The 24254-nt window shown below is 50.7% G+C and overlaps 1 protein-coding gene across 1 annotated transcript; it reads left to right on the forward strand.

The window, feature by feature from the left end:
* The first annotated feature begins 21161 nt into the window (after positions 1-21161).
* Positions 21162-24022, forward strand: FOXC1 (forkhead box C1). Its single transcript, XM_036888744.2, has one exon. It carries the CDS (start codon positions 21693-21695, stop codon positions 23325-23327), a length of 1635 nt encoding a protein of 544 aa, XP_036744639.2. The 5' UTR covers positions 21162-21692; the 3' UTR covers positions 23328-24022.
* The last annotated feature ends 232 nt before the right edge of the window (positions 24023-24254 follow it).

The raw sequence follows: 24254 nt of genomic DNA on the forward strand, positions 1-24254 counted from the left end.
TGCATGTGTGTGTTAGTGTGTGGGTATGAGTGTGTGTTGGGCGTGTGCGTGTTAAGTGTGTGGGGAGGGGAAACAGAATATCTCTTGGGTGACTGTGCTAAGTATTGAATTACTGGTGAACTGAAGCCAACCAATTCAAATGAGGAATTTCTTTTTCATTGAGTCAAGAATGGTTTAATGGCTCTGGCAGAAACTCTCCAAAAAATTTACCTTTGGGCAGACGTGGCCTGGCACAAGGCAAGAGGTTTCAAGCCTGAAGAATTTGGCAGAAAGTTATGAGCAAGTGAATAAAGAAACTGCAAAATTGGACTCCAACACTCCCTGTCTGCTAGCTTCTGTTAACACCGAGCAGGCCCTTCTGCAGCCTCTACCAGCACCATCACCAGCAGCCAGGCTCGCTTGCCTGGTTGGGCGGCTACAGAATTAAGTCCCATGAAGATATCTGTGAGCTTATGTAAAGCAACCTGTATGAAAATAGCATATACATAGACTTCACAGAAAAATATTGGCACATATGCTAAAGCTATGTCCTTTATATAGAACATTACATGCTCAGAATACCATGATAATCCTTCCCATAAAATACCAACACACATATGTGAGTGTTTTTGTCATCAAGGTCATGGTAAGTGTGCCGTGTTCAAGAACATCCGCCAGGACACATGTGAAGTGGAGAAGTGAGGCCATTTCTCAGATAACATGATCCCTAAAAGCTTGCACCTGAATGATCCAAAGCACAGAAATGCCACTAGCTCTATTAATCTGTGGAAGGGACTCAATGTTCTACTTCAGTTTGCGTGTGTCATGAGTTCCCCAAAATATCAAAAAGAAAAATTCTTCTAAAAACTGAGAGTGCAAGAGTGACCTCATATCTACTTTGCTTTGCTGAGAGGTCCATAATCATTTCTTCTTTAAATCACGACCATTATTGGTTTGACAATCATGTGAGCATCTGTTCTGAGCCCAGCCGAGAAGAAGGCCAGAAAGCAACCGCTGCTGCCTGGGTGATAAAGGCCACTTCTCCTACCAGGGCCAGAGCTGGACTCTGTGCCAGGGCGCCACTGCCCCTTAGTCCCAGCAGTTACAGGCAATTCAGCTCAAGAGCTCTCCATCCCAGACATTGCTAGCAATATCAGAGTTACTGTTCAGGGCAAACCTGGGAAATTCCAGCATCACTTGGGCACAGAGTGAGTAATTGTTATCATTGAATTACAAATGCAAGACCTTCTTTCAATTGGGACAGGAACCTAATCTCATTTCCGCAGTTGCCTAGTATCTAGCACAGTGCCTGGCACATATGAGATATTTGATAAGGATGTTTTCATGCTTTTCTTACACATAGAGGTAACTGATATTGAGCTTCAAATTGCACACAGTAAGAGGAACATTGAGAACCCATGTGACCTACTGACTGGCCCTCCTTCAAAGGCCCACTTTGGGGCAATTTTTTAAAGTTATTATCATCTACTGCAGGCCTTCTCAGAGCCTTAGCTGCTAATGCAAATTTTGAAATTGCATGAATTATACAGTGTGTCTCGCACAGTTGTGCATGTGACACTATCTACATGAGACATTCACAAGAGAAAAGAAAAGATATAGTATTTCAACAATAGTAATTACAACTGGTATCAGTTCCACTGTGTTCACTGGGGTTCAAAGCAGTGAACAGCTGCAGAGGGCCACCTGAAATGGCTGTATTTGGTAACTGAGGTTGAGATGATTATCGATAAAGCATGAACAACAAGATCAAAGGCAAACAACTATGGTTCCACCCTTCTTTTGGCAAATGGAAGTCCCACTCATCATTGCCTCACCCATACTTAGCAAGCACAGTGCCTGTCCATAGCCCGTTCTCAACAAACGCGTCTTGTAAAATCACATGGAGAGCAGTATGGCCATTTCAGTACCTAAGAACCATGAAACAATCTCCCAACAATACTTGAAAAGAAAGGGAGGGAGAGCAACATTTCCTTTGCCCAAGACAATGGAGAGAGTGTGTTAGTCTCCATGTGGTCTGCCTCCCACCTGCTGCCTCCATCCACTGTGGAGGCAGTTCCTGAGCCCACGTCCCTGTGGCAGCTCCTCCACACAGCCCTGTATATGCAATGCACCATCCACCCTCTGAGTAGTGTTTCCCCAAGAAGGAAGTCAGAGAACAATGCTGTGGAACAGAATTCTATGGTCACCACTGTGTGAGACACACTGCGGAATTCACGCAATTTCAAAATTTGCATTAGCAGCTAAAGGCTCTGAGAAGGTCTGCAGTAGAAAAACAAGTTTCACTTTACTCACAATTTCTCAAATATATCCAACTGCATAATCCACATTACTAGTGTTCTATAGAACTCACTCAAGGGGATGGTGTCCTATAGGGACAGTTTCATAATCTCACTTTGGAGAAAATTGATAAGCCCTACTTGTCATGCAAATGTGAAAAGGGCAACTTTTATTTGAAATCTTTTCTCCTAATATAGTTTCAAAGGATGAAACACCATCTCCAATTGAAATAATTTACTCCTTCTGGTATCTGAGTACACTCATATTCAATAGTTCAACAATAATAACATTCTTGTCTTGAGGACTGGCCAAAACTCTGTCCTCAATAACTGACAAATGAGGCCAATATGAGGGCCAATCATATCCAGAAATGCAGACGGTTGGGTGAGCAATATTTCTCAAGGTGTGCAGCAAGATAAGACAAAAAGTTTTCGTTCACTTCAAGGGAGAGAATGGTAAAGAGCTATTTTCAAAATCATGTGTCTTTATTTACAAAACAATGTATATGATCAGTTAATTTTTAAGATATAAATTATCTCTACTTTGACCTTAGATTAAGGCCAAAAATTAAATTACTGGATAATAATCATTACCCAGAATCAACATATCTTAAAAAAGGCACATTGGTTTTATCAAAATGCACTCAATCTTCATTATTCACAGATTTCAAATTTGCAAATTCTCCTACTTGCTAATATTTATTTCTAACCACACAATCGATATTCTTGGTGTTTTCATGGTCATTCAGACATGAGCAGAACAGTAACAATGTGATCGCCTGCCCCCCCCCCCCCATCTGAGGTCAGACAAGGCTCTCTGCCTCCCTGGTTCCACGTTCACACTGTAAACAAAGGAACTTTTTGCAGTCTAGTGCCCCATTTTCTCATTTTTATGCTTTTTGTTGGTAATTTCATTGTTATAAAATGTTCCCAAGCAGAGAGCTGAGGTGCTGTCTAATGCTCCTATAAGCAAGAAGGCTGTGATGTGCCTATGAAGAAAGCTCATGTGTTAGGTGAGTTTCATTCAAGGTGTGTTATAACACTTTTGCCCGTGGAGTCAATGTTAATGAATCAACAAAATACAGATCTTCTTCGACCTACAATAGGGTTACATCCCAATAAATCCACTGTAAATTGAAAATGCAGTTGAGTACCTCATGTAATTGGTTAAATACTGTGCTGAAAGTGAAAAAAAGCATGTTGTCTGATTACAGAATGGTTGTCAGTGTACCAGTAGTTCACCCTCCTGATTGTGTGGCTGACCAGGGGCTGTGGCTCGCAGCCCTGCCCAGCATCACGAGAGAGGATCCGCCTGCATGTCACTGGCCTGGGAAGAGCTCAAAATTCAAATATAAATATATATACATAGAGACACACACACACACACACACACACACACACACTATAGAATGCAAATCACTTTTGCACCATTACAAAGTTGAAAAATTGTTAAGTCAAACCATTACAAGTTGGGGAATGTCTGAGTAAATATGATTTCTTGGAACAGAAGCACACATAAAACAAGGCTGTGTACTGATCAGTTGATGAAAATGCTGTAATCAGACACTCACAAGAACCTGACCCTGTACTTCCCCCAGGAACAATGGTTCAGTATTTGCTAACTCAGAGTTTGCAGTAATGTTACAGAGCCTAGCACCCTCGAACAGTGAGAACAGACTGTATTCTATTTTGGAGTGAGCAAAGCCTCTTTCGAGACAAGTCTTGGAGCCATTGAACAGGATTATTTCAGGAAGGTGAACAAGCTGCCAATAAGTATAGGTGCTGCAAGACTACAGACCTCAGGTACAACCCACTCTGCCAGTGACAAGAGGGTGTTCTAGGGCCTCACTGACAGCACAGGAAAGGTGGCGTTTGTGTGAAATGTGCAGCCAGTTTGATGACTCCACACCTGAGTGGGCCTCCTGGACTCCCATACTCCCACCTTCAGCAAAGTTTTCTTTCCATTCCTGTTTGAAACAATCAAATGATGCCCCAGAAGGCAACATTTCAGTCAGATCTCAGGTCTGCTCTAAAATGTTGTTCTTATCTGGGCTCATTTTAAGTGGAGATACACTGTGTTTAAAAATATCATGATAACCAAGTCTGACTGTATTTTTAAACAGTCTTATAAAGATCTACTGCCATCATCAAACATTTTTTTCAGACACTGTAACAGCACCCTTTTCTCTAAAGCAACTAGGAGGTCACTCCTTGATGAAGTCCAAGTTAATGCAATGGTGGCTCTTGTCCCCAGCCGGATCCCAAGGCCTGTGCAGCCTGGCCTGGCACACAGCTCCCCTTGGCTCTAAAGACAGCTTGCCAACATGCAGGAGCTGCCTAGTCCATAGGACGAAACTCAAGGGCAAGCTCAGCTGTGGCAGTTCAGCCTTGGTGGGGATCCATGACTGCCAAACGTGGCCCACTCTCAGTTCTGAAGGAAGCAAAGCTCAAAATCTGTTATCCTGCTTCCTTGGGCAAAGCATCCGTGACCCTCCACACCAACAAGCACCAACACAAAACCTTCAGCAGGATAGATTATGTTCGATCTTTTAAAAGCTACATGCATCTAGACTCAGCCCATGAATAGAAAGTTACAGCCAAATAAATCTGATTTTAAAGTGTATTCAGTGGAAAATACAGTTCCCCAAAAAAGCCCTTTATGATCAGGCACCCCCACGCCCCAGGGGCTGCATGCTTATTCCATGACGTGTTAATTCTATAGCTGTAAAGAGATACGTTGACTGAAATAGAACATTTTTCCTTTGAACTGATGAAAAGAGCCTTGGGTAATTTTGAGAACAGCAACAGTGTTTTCAAGGGGTGAAGTGATTCACAGGGCTTTGCTTAGCTAGTGCAAACACAGTGGGTGAGAAAAACAGACACTAAATCCATCTCCTTATCTTCATCAGCCCCAGGAGGAGTTTCTCCTCCTCGGAGAGTTTTCTGCAAGTGCAGTGAGCCTGTGTCCACCCCAGGAACGCATCCCAAGGACTGAGCACCGGTGCTGACCAGCTGAGTTCGTGTGCACCTCATCACCAAAGCCAAGAAGCCCAGATCCGTTGCCTCCATGCAGAGGAGCTGGCCTCTGAGCGCTCGAGGAGCCTGGTCCTGCTTCCCAGGAAGGGAGCCCAAGGTAGGTGCCTTCGGCAGCCCCGCCAGCCTCCTTCCGCCACCAAGACACCGTCTTGGCTGTTTCTGCAGAGAGCAGAAGGGAAGCAAAACAAAGAAATGAAAAGACTTTCCTTTGGGAAAAAAGCACATGATGGGGGACTGGGGTGGGGGTTCGGTTTTTCTAGAGTTTTGCAAAAGCAGATTGCTGGGCTTCTGGGGTGAGGTTGCAGGAAAAGGAAGCTCCCCTGGCTTGACTTTGCTGTCAGCTCAACCTGCTCGAGAGCTGAGGGCCACAAAGTATGTGCGGCTTCTGGTAGTAAAGCCAGATGTGTGTGTGTGTGCGTCCGTGATTTTTTTTTAATGTTTTTGTTTTGCTGCCTTCAAAAAAATATAAAGCTAGATGAAGGCACAAAATGACTGCCTGGCCAAGAAAGGAGTTGCTGGCAAGTGAGGTTAACCCAGCTACTAGCTTTCTCGTAGCTGCTCACTTGCCTGCAGGACACTTAGATGGTCCAATTTGCTTTCTCGCTGGGGACTCTCACTGTTAAGATGTCAGCCGCGTCAGCCTGCACCTCTCCCTGCAAGTTGCAGGTCTTGTCAAGGTGGAAACCAAGTGGACCACGCTGAGAAGTGCTGATGTGTCAGTCTCCACTGGAGTGTGATTGAACACTTCAAATTTAAAAATGCCACGGGAACAAGGAAACATGTCAAGCATTAGTCTGTAATAAAAATTCTTTCTAAAATTGTGGGTAAGAGAGAAAGCCCTATTTTCTCTTTCATTACTAACAGACTAGATTTCTGTTTTCTAAAAACTGCCTCACTGAAGCTCATGGAAAATTTGCCTGTGGAAATGAGACAATGTAGAGTTTTCTTAATAGAGAAGTTGAGAGGAGAGTAACCCACAGCTGAAGGAATACAATGAACGTTATGTTCTTCCAGAACAAATTACACACTTTCCCAGCTCATAAAGGCTTTTTTATATAACTTCGCTCAGGGAATACCTGGGCAGGGAGGGTGTGCAGAGAGAGAACCCTGTCCCAGGGGCAGCAGAAGCCGTGGAGCCAGTTCATACTGCCCCACAATAGCCAGGAGTGTCTCTGGTTGACATGGCCACGCCTGGCACACCACACCTGACACACGCTTTCCGTCGGGCTGCTCCTGTCTCCCACAGTCTCCTGCCCGACACACTCCCTTCAGGCTCTTCCCTCCATCTGGGAATCAGACCATTATGCCACTTGGGGCCGTCGGGACCACAAGTAGAGGGAGGAACGGGACAAGTGCCCAGATGCCTCAGTCACAATGCATGCTGTTCTCTCCATGAGCCCACTGACGAAACGATAGACTTCCAAAGACAGTGTAGCTTGATAACCTACACATGCTTTTGTGATTATAATTCAGACCATTGTGCCAACAGCATAACCAACTATATAGAAGTTAGATTTCAAAATGTGTACCTGGAAAACCTCCCAAGAGAAGTCCAGCTTTCTCACTGGCATGATTAAATTAATCACGTCTGTCCTTCTCACCATCAAGGCAACAATGTTTTCCACCAACACCAGTACCACCGGCAAACCCGCCCTGCTCCCCACCATCCCACCAGGCAGAAGGCCTGTCCTCCCTCCAGTGCTTCTGCATCAGTCACAGAAGCAGAGGAAAGGAAGGGCTGTGCTGGGTGCCACGGTGACCAGCCCAGCAGCGCAAGAGCGCCGGAGGCGCAGCGGCCTCACTGAGCGTGCTGTGTCTAACGACGCGATGGCCAAAACGGACTGAATAGATGTGCTCACAGACAAGGGCAACTTTTACATAATTCTGGGGACACATTCAAGACAGTTGTGAACACTGCATGTTTTATTTTAAAAGTAATTATATTAGTATATTAATATTTATTATTTTCAAATATTAATAATTAAATCATATTAATTGTTTGACTTAGCAGTCCTGGCCACCTATAGCCTCTCATGTAAACCATAGTTGAGGTTTTTCCACAAAGGCTGGATTTTTAGGTGAAGCACCCCAGTCTTCAGCTGCCAGGATAGATCGAAATGTCCACAGGGCAGCCCTTGCTGGGTAGCACCTGGCCAAGGTGATGGCCCCACCGGGTCTCCGCACGCACCTGCCTTCCCCCAACACACAGCTGCATGGTCCCAGGCTGCCTGGAGTTCTGAAAGGAAGCCCAACGTCAAGTGACATAACGCCCTCATCCCCTCTCAGATGCCGTCTCTGCCCGCTCTGGGTGGTGAGGGTTTGCTCTCCAGAGAAAGACCTTCCAGCAGGTGCCTGGGGTACAGTTTTAAGGTACACAGCTTCCAGCTGCTTAATTTCCATGCACATTCTTCTCCAAAACGAACTGGCCTGGGACTGACTGCTCCTCAAGGCCCCAAGCTCCCTGTCCCTCCCCCTACACATGCAGGACAGGGACAACTGGATTTAGGGAGTCTTTTTAATGGACGGGCAACAATGCTTTCAAACTCAGTTTAGGAGCAATATTACTGAGCAGAAGCGCATGAACACAGCCCTCAGACCTGAACACGGGCGACCGGCACACATGTTAAACCTTTCCTTGCCTCGGCTGCCTCTCACGGGTAGTTTAGATTTGGGGATGGAGGGACCAAAGAGGAAAGCAAGGCAGTGTGAGTTCATCTTTTGGCCCCCGGTAGGGGCACAAACACATCAAAATCGACCTTAATGCCATAGTAAAAAATTCAGTTGCTGCTGCTTCTTGATGAGCTGAGCCCAGCAATAGAGCCTGTGTGGTAGACTGTCATTCCAAATCCAGCAGGAGGGTTTTTGACTTGCAAATATTTAGCCATAAAGTTTTAGGACTGTACTTGGCAACACCTCCCTTGGCTTTTCAGTGCACTTCTACTTTTTTACCACTAGGTGGCAGGAGAGCTCCATCACAGTCCCCGAAGAGTTGTGCATTAAAGGACCCGCAACCTGGGTTCCTGGTGAGGAAAGAACAATAAAAAGGCAAACAGGGAGAACTCGGAAATAACTTGTTAGAACATTCTTATGGAGTCAAGAAATAACTAAAACTACCGACTCCACTTTTCAAAACTGAAGGCCCATGCTAGTTTATGGGGCTCACAAGAGAACACTTAGCATCAGTACATAAAAAGTCTCAATTAAATTCGCAACAATAGTACAAAATATGGAATCCACCTCAAATTTTTAAAACCACTGATTGTACTAGTTATGTATAAAACAAACAGACTGTGGATTTTGTTATGATTTCTTTTCCAAAAATGCCAAAGAGCAATAGAAATTGTCTTGGCTGCTGTTGAACACAGCAAACTTCTTACTTCTAACCTTTCCTGTTCCCGGAATCTCTCTTCTGCTTAAGGCTGACTTCACATAACACACGCAGGGTGAAGCCCCGGTAGCTGGCTTGCCAAGAGACCGAGTCTTTAGGAAAATTTTTCTCTCACTGGGAAGCAAAGACATTTGGCTTGGAACCTCCCAGGCGTGCGTGTGCACACACACATGCACACGCGCTCACACACACACACACACACCACCACCAGCCCAGGAAAAACAGAACCGCCCGCAAGCAATCAGCTCGCTCCCCCACCAGTCCCCCACAGCCTTCTCCCCCGCCCTGCCCCCACACTTCCCCCCAGATAAGATCCATGCAAAGCCAGAGGGAAACCAATACTCAGCAAAGCTTTGCTCCCCCTGAGCTACCCCACTCTGTCTTCATGCTAATTTGCAGCGCCTTCATTTTGTGAATCATCAAACATTATATAAACGATTTACCATTTTAAAAGTGAGATAACATCAGAGCAGAAGGAGATAAAGGGTTTTAAGTGAAACTCAATGCCCACAGTGTTGGGAGGAGCCAGGCTTTCCTTCTTTGCCTTCCCAGGGGCTTAGGCCCCTTGTTTATCTCTTCCTCTCACCAAATTACTTCAGGCCGTTTACACCTCTCCTTCCCCCACCAACACACACCTCCTTCCCTTCCCACACCTCCCCAGAGGCCCTCTGCCTGTCCCATACTTGTTCATGGGGGATTTTCCAGGCCCAGCTGCCGGCTGGAGGGCTCTGCGGAGAGACTTCTCTTGATGTGATCCTATATCTCAACACTTCGAAATTTCAGTTTCCCACTTTATAACTTAAAAACCTGTATAATCTTACATTTAAAAAAATGTTTAGATGGAAGAAAGCATCACCCCACTACTCTAAAGATAACTTCCATTTTGCATGTTCTTTGACAAAGAATCCATCCATGGGTACACATTTTTACACTCTACAAGGTCCTCATAATTATGACTTTTCATGATCCCGTTAAGTTGATGTTTTTATTAATGGATATCTTGTTTGCTTCAAAAAATATTTTTCCAAAGAAATTTTCCTTCAAAGTTTGCACTGTTAGAAAACCCACTTGTGTTTAACACCCAACTCACACTGGAGCAGACTGTGTGATTTATGTACATGTGCAAATCTCTGTATCTATTGCAACACCCTAGACTTCCCAGCCCCTCTGTTTTGCACTGTACGACTATTTCTAAAGCTCGGGGAGGTGGCCCCCACACAAACGATGGCTGAACCGGCAGTGCAGGCAGGCTCTGGGCTTGGGCTGTGCCTCCAGCCCCCAACCCATCTGACTGGTTCCACAATGCTGTCAGCCAGTCTCTATTTGTGGTTTTTTTCTTCTGCAGAATCAGACCTGAATACACAACACCCGTCAGTGCATGGTGGTCAGGGGAGAAATATGAAACTCCAGTGTTGTTAACTGGAACTTCGGGGCACTTGTGTGCTCTTTCATTTACTAGTATAATCATCATTCTTTAATTTCCTGTATTTATACAGATTTTTTTTTCAAAGGCATTCCAAAGGTTCTCCACTGAGATCATTTCATAAAAATCCTCCTAACTTTTAAGTGAGTAGAGATAGACATTATTCTCCCCTTGGAAAACCAGATAAATGGAGGCCAACTAAGCACCTCATGCTCAGCGTCCTGTGCCTGCCTGGCAAGGCCTGGCCTCTCAGTGTACAGCCTAGTGCTGTGGGCCCTCGGCCAGCCGGTGCCCCTTGCCTCCCTGCTGTGGCTAATGCCCTGACCTGAAACGCGGCAAGGTTTCATTTCTCTGTCAGATTTTGCTTGCAGCGCCCAACCATTTCGTTCCATTGAAATAATTGGGAGAAGTTATGTTTTTCCACAGGCATCCTGCCTGCACTTCATCATGTGTATTATTTTGGATCTGCTTCAAAAAGAAAAATGGCCTTTCATGGTGTATACCGAATGTGGGCAGAAATTGGACCAGGCAGACATATAACTCTGCATAGAGATGGAAAATATTCACAGAGAACACCCACACTTGAGCTGAGGGCTGGAGGGCCAGCACCAGGCCAGCAAGCAGAATGTTCTAATGCCCCCTCCTTCTGCTTTTGCTGCTCCCAGACAGACCCAGCCTCCAGGAAAGGGGCAGGCAGGCCAGCAGGTGCATGCTGGCTTCTCCCTGAGCCTGCCTGCCTTTCACACTTGCCCTTCCCTCTCTTTGGTGGCTGCAACAAGAAGGCCTCCAGAAGGGTCCTAAACCTTAGGAAAAAGACCACCTTCTGTCAGGCATAAACATTTACTCTGGCCCGTGTTGGACAGGGAAGCTAGGTGGAGAGATCTCCTTCTTCTCTGACTCTCTCCTGCTCCTGACAAAAGGCTCAACTTCTTGAGACCCTCAATTCTAGGGGCATCCAATGCTGAACCACTGATCTCAGAGGGCTTCCAAGCAGGGACTGCCTGCCTGCCTGCTGCAGGAGAGGGGCAGGGTGGGATCGGACCGGCACTCCTCCTGGGCTCTCTATTCTTTCACCGCCCCCCACCCCACACTCTTTTTCCTTCCTCTCACCAGGGGCACAGTCTTTTCAGTGGAGAAAAATGGATGACGTAGCAGCAATTTGCACTGAAGCATTAGAGTGTTCATGTAACTTTAAAAAAAAGAAAAAAGAGGAAGCATGCTTGAACAAAAATAACCCTACCCCCTCTCGCCCAAAAGAAAAAAATCCAGCCCACAGATAGAGAGCCACCCTATGTCCCCAGGCACCACCTCAGGGGCTGCGGTGAGAGGTCTCAGACTGAATCACCAACCAAAAGGACAAGGTGGGGCATCCCTGCAGCACCCCTATATACTCTTGGCCCTGGCTGATCTTCATAAACCTTTCAAAATAGGAGACAATTCATAAACACAGTTGCCATGCGTTCTGAGAGAAAGTAGCATCATACAAGACCCATTAAACCTTTCCTTCAAAATTTGGTTTTCAGTTTGATCTCTTTTCTGACCTCACTTTCCTATTCTACCCCTGCACCTCTCACCAAGCTAACTTCAAATTTTAAATATAATATTAAATGGCCAGAAATGTGGCACAGGGGGAGTGTAAATTGAATCAATCAAGACATACATTGAGTGAACTATTCAAATGTTTCCTAAGAGAAAGAACAAATTACACATCTATCATTTTCTTTTTCCACCAAATGTAGACACTGTATTTGGTGGATAAAAGTGAAAGTTATGCTAATATTGGAAAAACAGATCTAGGCATATCAGAGAAATTTGTTTTTAAAGGGACACTGCCAAGAACTTTGAATCTGGCACTTGACCTGTGTTTAATATGTATCTGATCTGCTAGGAGATGCTTTCTGAGTTCTAAATACTTACTTGAAAATGTTTGGCACAGCCAGAAAATAAAGTACATCTCTCCTTTTATGAGATTTACAACAGACTGTCAATGCCATCTGATAATTGAATCCCCTTGAAATCAGCAAAGCTATACAGATATCATCAGGAAAGCTGATGTACAAACCAGCAAGAAAAAGAATAAGAGTAAGAAAACCTTGTTTATATTTTACTCCATTTAGTGCATCATCAAGGGAAATTCAAAATTTGCCCAACTAAGGAGAAATATGAAACAGATTTTTCAAAATTCATTTTAAATGAAAAGGAAGTGTTATTGCAATGCATTAACCCTCTCTTTTAAAGTACCCAAAGAGGAATTAAAACAGACATAGCATCATGACCTGAGTAAGTCTGAGCCCATTCCAGAAAAAAACACAGTTGACATCGATGGCAGTAATGTTTGCTAGAAAACTAACCTACTTTCAGCAGACAGTAGACAATGTGACTGATATTAAACAAAATATGTGACTGTGTTTGCCTTGATGTGAGGAGGGTGGGGCCCACTTGTTTTCCTATTATGTAAAACCCCTGTCCAACTCCTGCCAGAACATTTTCCCAGTGACACGTCGGCTTGCCTTTGGACATGTTCCTTAGTAAAACAAATACAAGCTAACAAATAATCTTTGATAGCAAATATTCATAAAGGCAAACAATGAAAACTACTATGGGGTGTTTCTTCAGATGGCAGCGGGCACCGTGTGTAATTACCACACACAAAAGCAAAACAGCTCTGCCTAGCTCACTGGGCCTGTTCCCAGACCTCAGCAACTTTCAGCAATGTGCTCTTTCTTGGCAAGTAACTAGTACTCCCCCCTTTGGACAGTGAGTGGTCCTCTCCCTAAAAAGTCAGGGTGTGTGTATATATGTTGTCTACTTTAAAAGAGAGATAAGTATAAAAACAAACTATTATTATAAGCGCATACTCACAAATAAAAGGAGAATGTCTCCTAGCACTATACTGGCACCTTATAAAAGTGTAATTTAACCTTATCTAATCTGGAGGCTGTTTCATCACAGGGAGACCCAATAGTGTGCGCCTTTGTGTTAAAGGAAGCAGGGAGTGCGCGGGCGGGGCGGCCTTGCCCGTGCCGGCGGCGGTGGGGACTTTCTGCCGCAGTCGGCGCGGACCTCACCGGCCCGAGAGCTAGGTGAGAAAATGATGGATGGCCCGGGGTCCGGTGAAGGCAGAAACGGCCAAGAGAATCGTTTCCTCTTCCCATCTGTTCAGGAAGGACGTCAGCGAGATAGACTAAACACAGGCCCTGGTTCGGCATTACGTGTGCACGCCTGTGTGAACACAAAGGCCCGACCTTTAAAAAGGCCTTCCTCCGCTCCTGGGGGGACGCACCCGGGGAGACCAGGCGCCCAGGCTGGCTGGCCTTGAAGAGAAGCAGGACAGGCCCAGACTGTCGCCCCAGCCAGCAGGGGTGGGCACTCCCGGGGGAGTCTGGCCACGGTGCCCACTGTGGCTGCGGCTACCAGCTGAGGGGAGCACCAGGGGCATGGCATGCCTGGCTCTTCCTGCGAAGTCACAGACAATCCTGGTACAGAGGGGCCCTTGAGCGCCCTGAGGGGCTCAGGACTGGCTGTTGCCCTGTTTCCCGGAGGAGCGGAGCCCCCTGCCTCTGAGGAACAGCGCCTCCACGCCCGCCCTCCCCCCGCCGGGCCTCTTCCCCGCCCCCGGGCTGGCTGAGGTCTTAAGTCTCCTCTGGATCTGTGCCCCGTGCCTCTCGTTGACCCTCTTTCCATATTATTGGACTTTGGATCAATCTTCTGGGCCAAGACCAAGTCCGAGGTGGGCAGGGGAGATACCCTTCCCTGGAATGTGGAAAAGGCTCTACCCCCACCCCTCACATATTCCTGGCTCCCATCCCCACCCTACCCCTGCAGTTCCCCAAGGCCCAAGGCCGCCACTGCATTAGAAACCAGGGCCTTGGTGGCCTTAAGGTGACCCTCTGGGTAAGGTGGCCGCCTGGGGAAGGCTGGACTGGACTTCACTAGTCCTGCGTGGAAGCCCAGCCTCTTCCATTTTAAGAAGCATCTCCAGAACATGTGTGTGCCCCATGCAAGCCAAGTAAACGTATACACATACAAGAGATTCAGGCATGGATGTAGTTATTAGTATTCATCTCCACAAAGACGTCCAGCAAAGGGTATGCTGTTTACACATTCCTCAGCCAGAATATTGCTGAAGAAGACAAAGAAAGCCTCCATATATTTGTTGATTAGATGGATTAGTCAATGTACCTTGATCTGAAATGCACATTTTGAACATGAAATAGAGGTGAGACTTACCACGGATGATGTTTAATAGTTTATTTCTTTCTTCTCTTAGTGGCACCTAAATGACATACCTGATCATAAATGGCATCTTACATCCAATGAGGCACAGCAAATTAAGACTGTGAGGACTGTGCAATCTTGGGCGAATGGCTGCTTCTCTTTAAACCTCACTTTCCTTCTGTGTAAGATGCAGCTGACACTGTCCACACCAGCTCCCTGTGAGGATGAAATGAAAAGATTACTTGAAGCACTTAGCAAAATGACAGCGTAATAAATGCTTCATGAAACTTATTGTTGTTTAAAGGTCTGTGGTTAAGACTAGAGAAATGTCATACCAAACAAAGTCACCCTTCATTATTATTCACACTACCCCAAACCAAGTGTCAGGAGGAGGAGTTAAGCTTTGGAGAGAACAAAGAGCTGTCCCATTTGGTGAGTAAAGAGATTTTCTAAGTCCAAGTGTGCTCTTTGTGACTCCAAGCAAAGGGGACCTCAGGAAAGTTAATTCTGGGTTTGTCTGTCTGTTGCCCTTGATTTATAGTTTAACCCTAGTCAACTAGTAGCCTTAAAAAATGACTAGGACAACCGTAGCAAACTGTATGGAACAAGGGCTTCCTGTCCAGTCATACCTTTATTTCTATTTAATATTATGGGAAATTTGCCTCTTTATTTGCTATAGTTTATCTTTTCTTATATCTTCACTTCCAAACTAAATAGCACTAATCCAAATGCATACCTCTCTGCATGCCAACGTCTAGCCTCGTGTCTGTGTCTACCGTGTATGTAAATATTGGCAAGTCTCTTCGTGGGTAAAGCTGCCGTGTGCATGGTGTGTGTTGTCACATTGCCTCTTGGGTGTGTAAATGTGTGTGGGGGCGTGAGACCACACCAGCAGCCACCATCACTGCCACTGGTTCTGTTCTCTAAACAAGTTCTTTGGAGGTTCGGGTTATTGTAATTAAGACTAAGGCGTGGTTAAAAAACAGAAGTACATTTTCCTGGAAACCAGCAGCCTTCATCTGCAACTTTTATTGGCAAACCTGGCGGCCAGTAAATACATTCCTTGGCATCTCCCAGGATGTAATTCACTTGATGAAGTGGCCTTGCTTTTTCTGTAACGTGCACATCAATTAAAAGGAGCCACATAGAAGGAATGTACCCAGTGACTCCAAGCCCCAGTACCAGGTAACCTTGGGCACCAGGCACTTAGAAACATCCCTGGCCTGTGCTTGGGAGTCTTGAGATTGTTCCCCATGGAACTTCAAGATCAGTAAGTCAGTTCTCTCCTGGACCCTGGGTAGGTTTCAGGATGAGAAAGCAGGGGTCAGGCCCATCTGTGTCCCACTCCAGCAGCGTGGCCTTCCCCAGGGACCTCTTCCTCAGAAGCGCCTCGCCCAGGGAAGGCTACAGAAGGGAAGGGACTGAGCGGGCCGCGGGGCCTCCTGCCGCCGCAGCTGAGCAGAGGAGACAAGCCGCGGACCGCAGGGGGCGCTCCGAGCACGCTCAGGACCAGGCACAGTAGCCCAGGGCAGCGGGCGGCCCGGGGCCCCGGAAGCTCGGGACTGGCCGGGACCTGCACCCCAAGCTAGAGAGCCCCAGCTCTGGGCTGCCGAGAAACCTCGGGACTTCCCACACCTCCCTTCCTTCTCTGTTCTGCGCTCGTGGGGAAGAGGCGGGAAGGCTGTGGCGAGCGCCCGGCCTCCCGGCGACCCCTTCCATCCGCAGGCGCCCGCGGGAACAGCCGCCCTCCAGGGACGCCTGTTGCACCCAGCCGGGGCCGGCCTTGTCCCTGCCTTGAGAGGTGCAAACAGCCAGCTGGGGCCTGGGGCCGCGGCTGCTCCTCTTGCGATCTGAGTGCCAGGCCCAGACGTGCGCGCGCGCCGTCGGGCACCCTGGCATGGGTGACGGGTGTGTGGGGAAAGTCCCAGAGCTCAGGTCCGTTGGGCAAGCGAAGCGGCCGGGGGCGTCGAGGTTAAGGCTCCGCTAAGACGCTCTCTGGCGGGAGGAAAAGGGCTGGTGGCAGCCCAGGCTCGTGGGTCCGCCGCGGTGCGGGACTGGAGACCCGTGAAGCGCGGGCCGCCCGCAGGACACAGGCCATCAAGGTGCAGCCAACCTCCCCCAGCCTGCAGTTCCCAACTGTCTGTGTGGGTCTGTCCGCTGATCAAAGCCTTTCTTTCAACAGCAGTAACTGAGGCGCGTCTATGCAGAAGAGCTCGCCTTCCGCTCCAGCCCCTGGAAGGCGTCGTCGCCCCCGCGGTCCTCGAACGTCCATCGCCCGCCCGTACCCCGCAGTGTCTGCGCTGAGCTAGCAGCCCGTGGGGCCTGAGGACCGCCCGGCTCTGCGCAGCGCGCGCCCGAATGAGTCGAAGTGGTGAAGCTGTGAAGTGGCCGGGCCTCCACCATTCCAGGGCCCGGCTTGCGGCGGGCGCCTGAGTCAGCTGGGGGCCTGGATGCGAGGAAAGCGAGGCGCGCGAGCGCGCACACACACTAGTCCTTCACGATCATCGCCCCTCTGCAAAGTTTATTCTTACCCTGGATTGTTAATGAAAGGTAGCAGTTCGGCTCTCCATCTACCTCTGCCCGAACAAAGGAATAACTGAGTTTTTCGTAGCCAGGCACCAAAATTATAAAGATTCGCTCGCTACCCGCATGTCGTGTGGCCCTTTCTTGCTACTCAGCTCAGCTCTGAGCCCCAGAAACTCTCTGGGAGATTGGGGCTTTCCTGCAGAGGGGCGACAGGTGGACCGACCCGATACGTAACCACGAGCATGTGTTGGCACGCTTTCTACCGTGGGAGTGATTAGTGGGACGACCAGTCTTGGGACTCGGGATACGGCATTAAATTATCTCATCATACAAACTTCGCGTGGAGGGCAGCCCCTAGGAAGACAACTATGCAATCAGTTCAATCACGTAGACAGACAATGGGGATCACTTGGTCTTTAAAACATAATCGAAAAACAATTGCTCTATTCTTTTATTGTAGGACTTGTTTTTCTGCTAAGGAAAGCTTGAATTAGAGGCACCGCACTAACAGAAAACCCCCAACTAAGAAACCCCCCAACTGCGAAGAAGAAAGTCGATCCACTGAGATTGACTCGGCCACAGAGACATTCGGTCCGCGCGTCCTCACTGCTGAAACGACAACTGCTACTTGCCCGGCCAACAGTTTGACAACGAATAACGGTTACTGCCACCAGGATATCCTCCCCTACACCTGGGCTTCTGGTCTTGGCAAACGAGGCCATATGGAGGACTATGACATTTACCTAAATAGCTCAAAGACGGCCCCCAAACTGGTTTTGCCCCAATTGTTTGTGATTTCAGGCTAGTGAGTACTTTTTAAGCCGCAGTGTGGGGATAATTAATTGCCTTACTCTTCCTCTGTGTCCCCCCACAGAGAAGTGGCAGATGGTAGGAGGCTGCGAACGTGCAGTCTCCCTCCTGCGTTTTCAAACTCGCCGCATTTGCCGCACCGTCTAGAGCAGAAGCCTTCCCTCATCTACGTCTGCCTTTCTGTTTCCCGCAGCTCCTGGGCCCAGCCGGGTCCCGGATCCGGCGCGCGATGGCGAAGCTAGCCCTCGACGGGCGGCTTCCAGGACAAAACGCAGAGCCGAGGGCGCGGATAAGCCGGGACAGCAGGCAGGGAGGGGGTATGAACTCGCCATGGGGGCGATTCGGCCATGCCAGGGCTGAGGGGGACGCTGGAAAGTTCCTAAAGGGTCTCGGCGGGGGGGGAGGACGATCTGTACACCCTGGACACGCCCCTCGGAAGTTATTTCCTGAACCCGGGGACCCCGCCCCGACCTTTATTCCCTCTACTAGACTTGAAGAAAAGAAAAGAAAAGAAAAAGAGCTCCTTCTGGCTCCCGGTGAACTGCGTTGGGACATCCTACCGCTCCCACTCCCACCCCCCACCGCTACCACACACAACATTCCTGCGGTGTCACCGCGTTCCCGAATCCGGGCATTTCCTGGAGTGCTCACCACCTCTCTCTTCGCCGTGTTCTTTACAGTAGGGGCCGGGAGGCCTTGTTTTAAAGTTCGCTGTGACGTCACGCCCCCTCCTCAGAGCTTCGGTGGGGCTTGGGAATTGAGACCCCACCCGGTGGGTCAGTGAGGGGATGGAGACGGAGGTGGGGGCGCGGGGCGGGCCGAGGACAGTTCCACCAAACATCCATCACCGCTGTCGCCTGCGGGCCCTTCAGGCTGCAAGTACCCGAGGTGTCAGCAAAGAAGCTGAAGGTTTCCTGCGGGGGCATTTCTGCCAACGGAGTCAAGGGTTGTGAGGGAGACAGTTGATTGAACTACCCCGTAGAGCAGCAAAAAGGGGTATCAAAAACATTAACCTTTAAAAACTTTAACACATTCCCCCAAATACTTCATTTCTGCTCCTTAATGTTCAAGTAATACCACTAATAACAAAATAAGTAAAGCACTTGAAATACAATCAAGCCGTTTACTGGAGGTTTGCTTCCTTGTAAGCTTATAAAACACAAATGCAAATATCTTTTCCTGGCGAATATCCAGAGCTAAACCAGTGGAAAGTTGATCTTTATAAAACTGCACCCCTCCATTTTTTTTCCGCATGCCAGATACTAATTTCAAAACGGCAACTTTTGTACCCAAAGCAGGGAGCCCAGAGACCACAGCTGTGTGGGGTTCACAATTTACATAACAAGCTAAACACTCCTCTGGGCTGACCGAGGGCCGGAGGAGGGGAGGGCAGGGGACGCAGAGCTGGGGAGAGACCGCGGAGCACAATGTCTGTTGCAAGACCTGGGGCCCGCTGGCGTCTCTCACCTTCGGAAAACAAACGAGTCGCTCTCGCTGCGATGTTTCCGCGCACCGCAAGGAGTGGAATCACAGTTTAAAGTCCTAATTCGCCAAATGCTGAGGTGTTTAAGGAGACCACTTAACTTCACTGGCCTCCAGGCTGAAGCCTTGGCCAAAGGGATTGATTAAGTCAGGGTACAGGGCTGCGGGCTCGGCACGAATTCATTTTTCAGGTGATGGGGTTTCTCCCCCTCCTTCCCCCTGCAAATGGTTAGGAACCACCAAGTACTCAGCCCCCTGCTGATGAATCAAGTGTTTCTTCCAATCCATAACTCGGCCTTTAGAACACTCTGGAAAAGGAGTTTGAAGTGACCCAAGCGCTGCACACAGCAGGCCAAGAGACAGCTGCCTCAGGAGTGGGAACTTCCGGGCGGCCCCCCAGGCTGGGTCCAGAAGGGGCAGGTCCTCCCTTCTCTCCACGTAAATGTCCGCTCTGAAACACCATGGTTTTCAAACGTTCAAATGACCCAGAGCTGTGCCTGCTACCCAAGTGCGCGCCTTTAACATCCAGTAACTAAAGTCACAACTAGACTATTGTGCTGAGTGAGGAAATCAAGATTCCACACATCCTTTCAGTTAAAGATTGTCGGAAACTGAGTGAGTGGGGGGTGTTATACGCGTCACGCTGCTCTTCTTCCCAGCTCCCTAAATTCTCCAATAGCCCCCAAGCTTCTGGTGAGGATCTAGTGCTCAGCCTGGGGTGGGGTGAGGTCTTTCACAGAGTTGCCCTAGGGCAGAATTGCACTGCAGGCGGAGGGAGGCCCACCCGGGTCCTGCTCCTTCGTTTCTTCCTCTCATTCCTCTTATTCCAATCCCATTCCAGCCACTCAGATGCTGCAAATCTCAGGCATATGTTCAAAGATACTCCCTGAGCCGCCCTGCAGGTGCTATTCTGAACATCCCCCCAGACGCAGCCGTTATCTCTGTGAGCCAGCAGCCCCGCTCGTGTGGAGACGGAGATTGGACGCGGACGCGTTAAGCTCTTGGACGTGTTTATTTGCTTCTTGTCATCACACCTGCCAATGTCACTGCGCCCGCAGCCTGACCCCTCCTCTGAGCTATAACGTGCCGGACTGGACAAGAGGGGGCGGGGCGCGGCGAACTGGAGGGACCCCGCCCGCTCCCCCAAGGGGAGCGCGGGAAAGCCACCCATCTCCAGCTGCTCGTGCCTCAAGCACCCTCGGAACGCCAATGGCCCTGGGAGGTGGGGGCTAGGAACAGGGCTGCCCGAGGTGGGGCGGGCGCAGCCTACCTGGCCAAACCACCGCCCGAAGCTCCCCGCAGGGCCCCAGAACCCCCTCCCTTATTTCTACTAGGGAGGAGCCACGGGGACCATGGGATGGGGGCGACAACTTCTTCTCCACTGGGAACAGAGCATCACGGCTGCGGCTGAGCCTTTACATCCGCGCCCTTTGTGATGCAGCTCAGGACAGGAGAACGTCCCTAAGGAAAACTGGGGGCTGTGAGCCGAGTGAGACCGGCGATCGAGAGCGAAGAGAGAAAAGTGAGTGGGAAAGGCCCGGGAAATGCTGGCGCTGGAGCCGGCCAGACTGGCCAATGAATGCGAGAGAGCCAGCGCGAGTTGGGGCTTGAGGACTCGGTGGCATCTGCGAGCTGTGGACGGGGGAACGATCTGCGTGGGGCCCCGGAGGCCCCGGGACATCTGCGGGAACAATGGACGTCCGTACGGGGGGCCGGGGTGGGGGACAGTGCAGGCGGGGGGCGACGAGGCCAGAGGCGGGGCGCGGAGCGCGAACCCACTGTGGGCACAGGCCGGGCGCGGCAGGGCGCGGGAAGGGGCGCGGGCGGGCCGGGCCGGCGCGCGTGTGGTCAGCCCGGCGGTCCTCCGGCAGCTGGGCGCGGGCCGGCGGGGCTCGGCCTTCTGCTCATTCAGAGGCGGTTCTCGCCTCTGATTGGCTGCTTCCGCCGTGGCGGGGCGGGGCTCGGCTGCCCGGAAAAAAAGTAACTGCGTAAAAAAGTCCTCGCCTGGGTGACGGATGCTCAAAAGTTCAGAAGTTTTCCCAATGCTTCCTTAAGCGGCCGGCACGCAGAGACTGAAAAAAAGGTGACGCGGGGCCCGGGCAGACGACCGCCGCGCTGCCCCCCGCCCCCGGTCGTCTGGCCGCCGTCGCCGGCGGCCCGGGCAGTCTCCGGGAAGGCTCGGGCAGTGTGTTGAGAGGGACGCCTTCTTGTTTTGTAGTTCTCGCTCGTTTTCGCCTTTCTCGCCTGGAAGTTGCTCCGCGGGCTCCTCCACGGCCGCCTGCCGCGTCCTCGTCCGGCCCTCTCTCCTAGCACCGACCTCCTGCGCGGCCGGCCGGGCTCCGAAGCGGCCGCGGGAGCCCCAGGAGCCCGAGCGAGCGCAGAGAGAGGCCACGCGCGGCCGGCGGCTCGGGAGGCGGCGGCCCGGCAGCAGCGGGTGGGCCCGGACTCGGACTGGGCGGCCGGCAGCGCGGCCGGCCTGCGGGAGGGTGGGGGGCGGCGGGCGGCGCGGGGCGGCGGCGGCGAGCAGGGGGCCATGCAGGCGCGCTACTCCGTGTCCAGCCCCAACTCCCTGGGAGTGGTGCCCTACCTCGGCGGCGAGCAGAGCTACTACCGCGCGGCGGCGGCGGCGGCCGGGGGCGGCTACACCGCCATGCCGGCCCCGATGAGCGTGTACTCGCACCCGGCGCACGCCGAGCAGTACCCCGGCGGCATGGCCCGCGCCTACGGGCCCTACACGCCGCAGCCGCAGCCCAAGGACATGGTGAAGCCGCCGTACAGCTACATCGCGCTCATCACCATGGCCATCCAGAACGCCCCGGACAAGAAGATCACCCTCAACGGCATCTACCAGTTCATCATGGACCGCTTCCCCTTCTACCGGGACAATAAGCAGGGCTGGCAGAACAGCATCCGCCACAACCTGTCGCTCAACGAGTGCTTCGTCAAGGTGCCCCGCGACGACAAGAAGCCGGGCAAGGGCAGCTACTGGACCCTGGACCCGGACTCGTACAACATGTTCGAGAACGGCAGCTTCCTGCGGCGGCGGCGGCGCTTCAAAAAGAAGGACGCCGTGAAGGACAAGGAGGAGAAGGACCGGCTGCACCTCAAGGAGCCGCCGCCGCCACCGCCGGGCCGCCAGCCCCCGCCCGCGCCGCCAGAGCAGGCCGACAGCGCCGCGCCCGGACCGCAACCGCCGCCCGTGCGCATCCAGGACATCAAGACCGAGAACGGTACGTGCCCCTCGCCGTCCCAGCCCCTGTCCCCGGCCGCCGCCCTGGGCAGCGGCAGCGCCGCCGCCGTGCCCAAGATCGAGAGCCCCGACAGCAGCAGCAGCCTGTCGAGCGGGAGCAGCCCCCCGGGCAGCCTGCAGTCCGCGCGGCCGCTCAGCCTGGACGGCGCGGAGTCAGCGCCCCCGGCGCCGCCCGCGCAGCCCGCGCCGCCGCCGCACCACAGCCAGGGCTTCAGCGTGGACAACATCATGACGTCGCTGCGAGGGTCGCCGCAGGGCGCGGCCGCGGAGCTGGGCTCCGGTCTCCTGGCCCCTGCGGCCGGGGCCCCGCGCGCGGGCATCGTCCCCCCGCTGGCTCTCGGCGCCTACTCTCCCGGCCAGAGCTCCCTCTACAGCTCCCCCTGCAGCCAGAGCTCCAGCGCCGGCAGCTCGGGCGGGGGCGGCGGCGGCGGCGGCGCGGCTGGCGCCGGGACCTACCACTGCAACCTGCAGGCCATGAGCCTGTACGCCGCCGGGGAGCGCGGCGGCCACTTGCAGGGCACACCGGGGGGCGCGGGCGGCCCCGCCGTGGACGACCCCCTGCCCGACTACTCTCTGCCCCCAGTCACCAGCAGCAGCTCGTCGTCCCTGAGTCACGGCGGCGGCGGCCAGGAGGCCGCCCACCACCCTGCAGCCCACCAGGGCCGCCTCACCTCGTGGTACCTGAACCAGACGGGCGGAGACCTGGGCCACTTGGCGACCGCGGCGGCGGCGGCGGCGGCGGGCTACCCTGGCCAGCAGCAGAACTTCCACTCGGTGCGGGAGATGTTCGAGTCGCAGAGGATCGGCTTGAACAACTCTCCGGTGAACGGGAATAGCAGCTGTCAAATGGCCTTCCCTTCCAGTCAGTCTCTGTACCGCACGTCCGGGGCTTTCGTCTATGACTGCAGCAAGTTTTGACACTCCCGCCCCTCAAAGCCAGACTGAATCGAACCCCGAGGCAGGAACCGCCAGGAGAACCCTCAATTCAAAATCGAAACCAAAAAAAATTCAGTATAAAACACCTCGAAAACATTCACCAAACCAGCGAACAGAATCCCTCCAAAAGTTCAACTCACCAGCACAAAGAAAACTACTCTCTTAAAAGATTAATGCAGAGCCACCTCCACTGTGCCTTATCTAAATAAACAAAACCGTAAACTGATTTGTACAGAGACAGCAAAATCATGGTTTATTAAAGGACAGTGTTACTCCAGATAACACGTAAGTTTCTTCTTGCTTTTCAGAGATCACACTTTCCTCCTCCTTTTCTCTCCCCTCTCCTTTCTTAACCTCTCACCTGTAAGATATTTTTATCCTACATTGAAAGGAGGGGGAAAGTTCCCATATATGAAAATCGGTTTCTTTTTATTCATGGACTTGTTTTAAAATGTAAATTGCAATATAGTAATTTATTTTTAATTTGTAGTTGGATGTTGTGGACCAAACGCCAGAAAGTGTTTCCAAAACCTGACGTTAAATTGCCTGAAACTTTAAGTTGTGCTTTTTTTCATTATAAAAAGGGAAACTGTATTAATCTTATCCTATCATCTTTCTTTTTGTTGAACATATTCATTGTTTGTTTATTAATAAATTACCATTCAGTTTGAATGAGACCTATGTCTGGATACTTTAATACAGCCTTAATTATTCTAAGAAAAAAAAGATTTCAGAGGTTAAAACACTAGAAATTACCTATTCTCCTAAATACCTGAAAAGTGGAGAAATTTCTGACTATTCCTTGTCAAATTTCACATAAAAGTCTCTTTTGTTTAGATTTTTTCCCCCTGAAGCATCTTCTGCAAAGTGTACTATATAGTCAGCTTGCTCGGTGGCTAGTAAAAAGAT

Source organism: Manis pentadactyla, chromosome 16 (assembly GCF_030020395.1).
Source record: "Manis pentadactyla isolate mManPen7 chromosome 16, mManPen7.hap1, whole genome shotgun sequence".
Classification (NCBI taxonomy): domain Eukaryota; kingdom Metazoa; phylum Chordata; class Mammalia; order Pholidota; family Manidae; genus Manis; species Manis pentadactyla.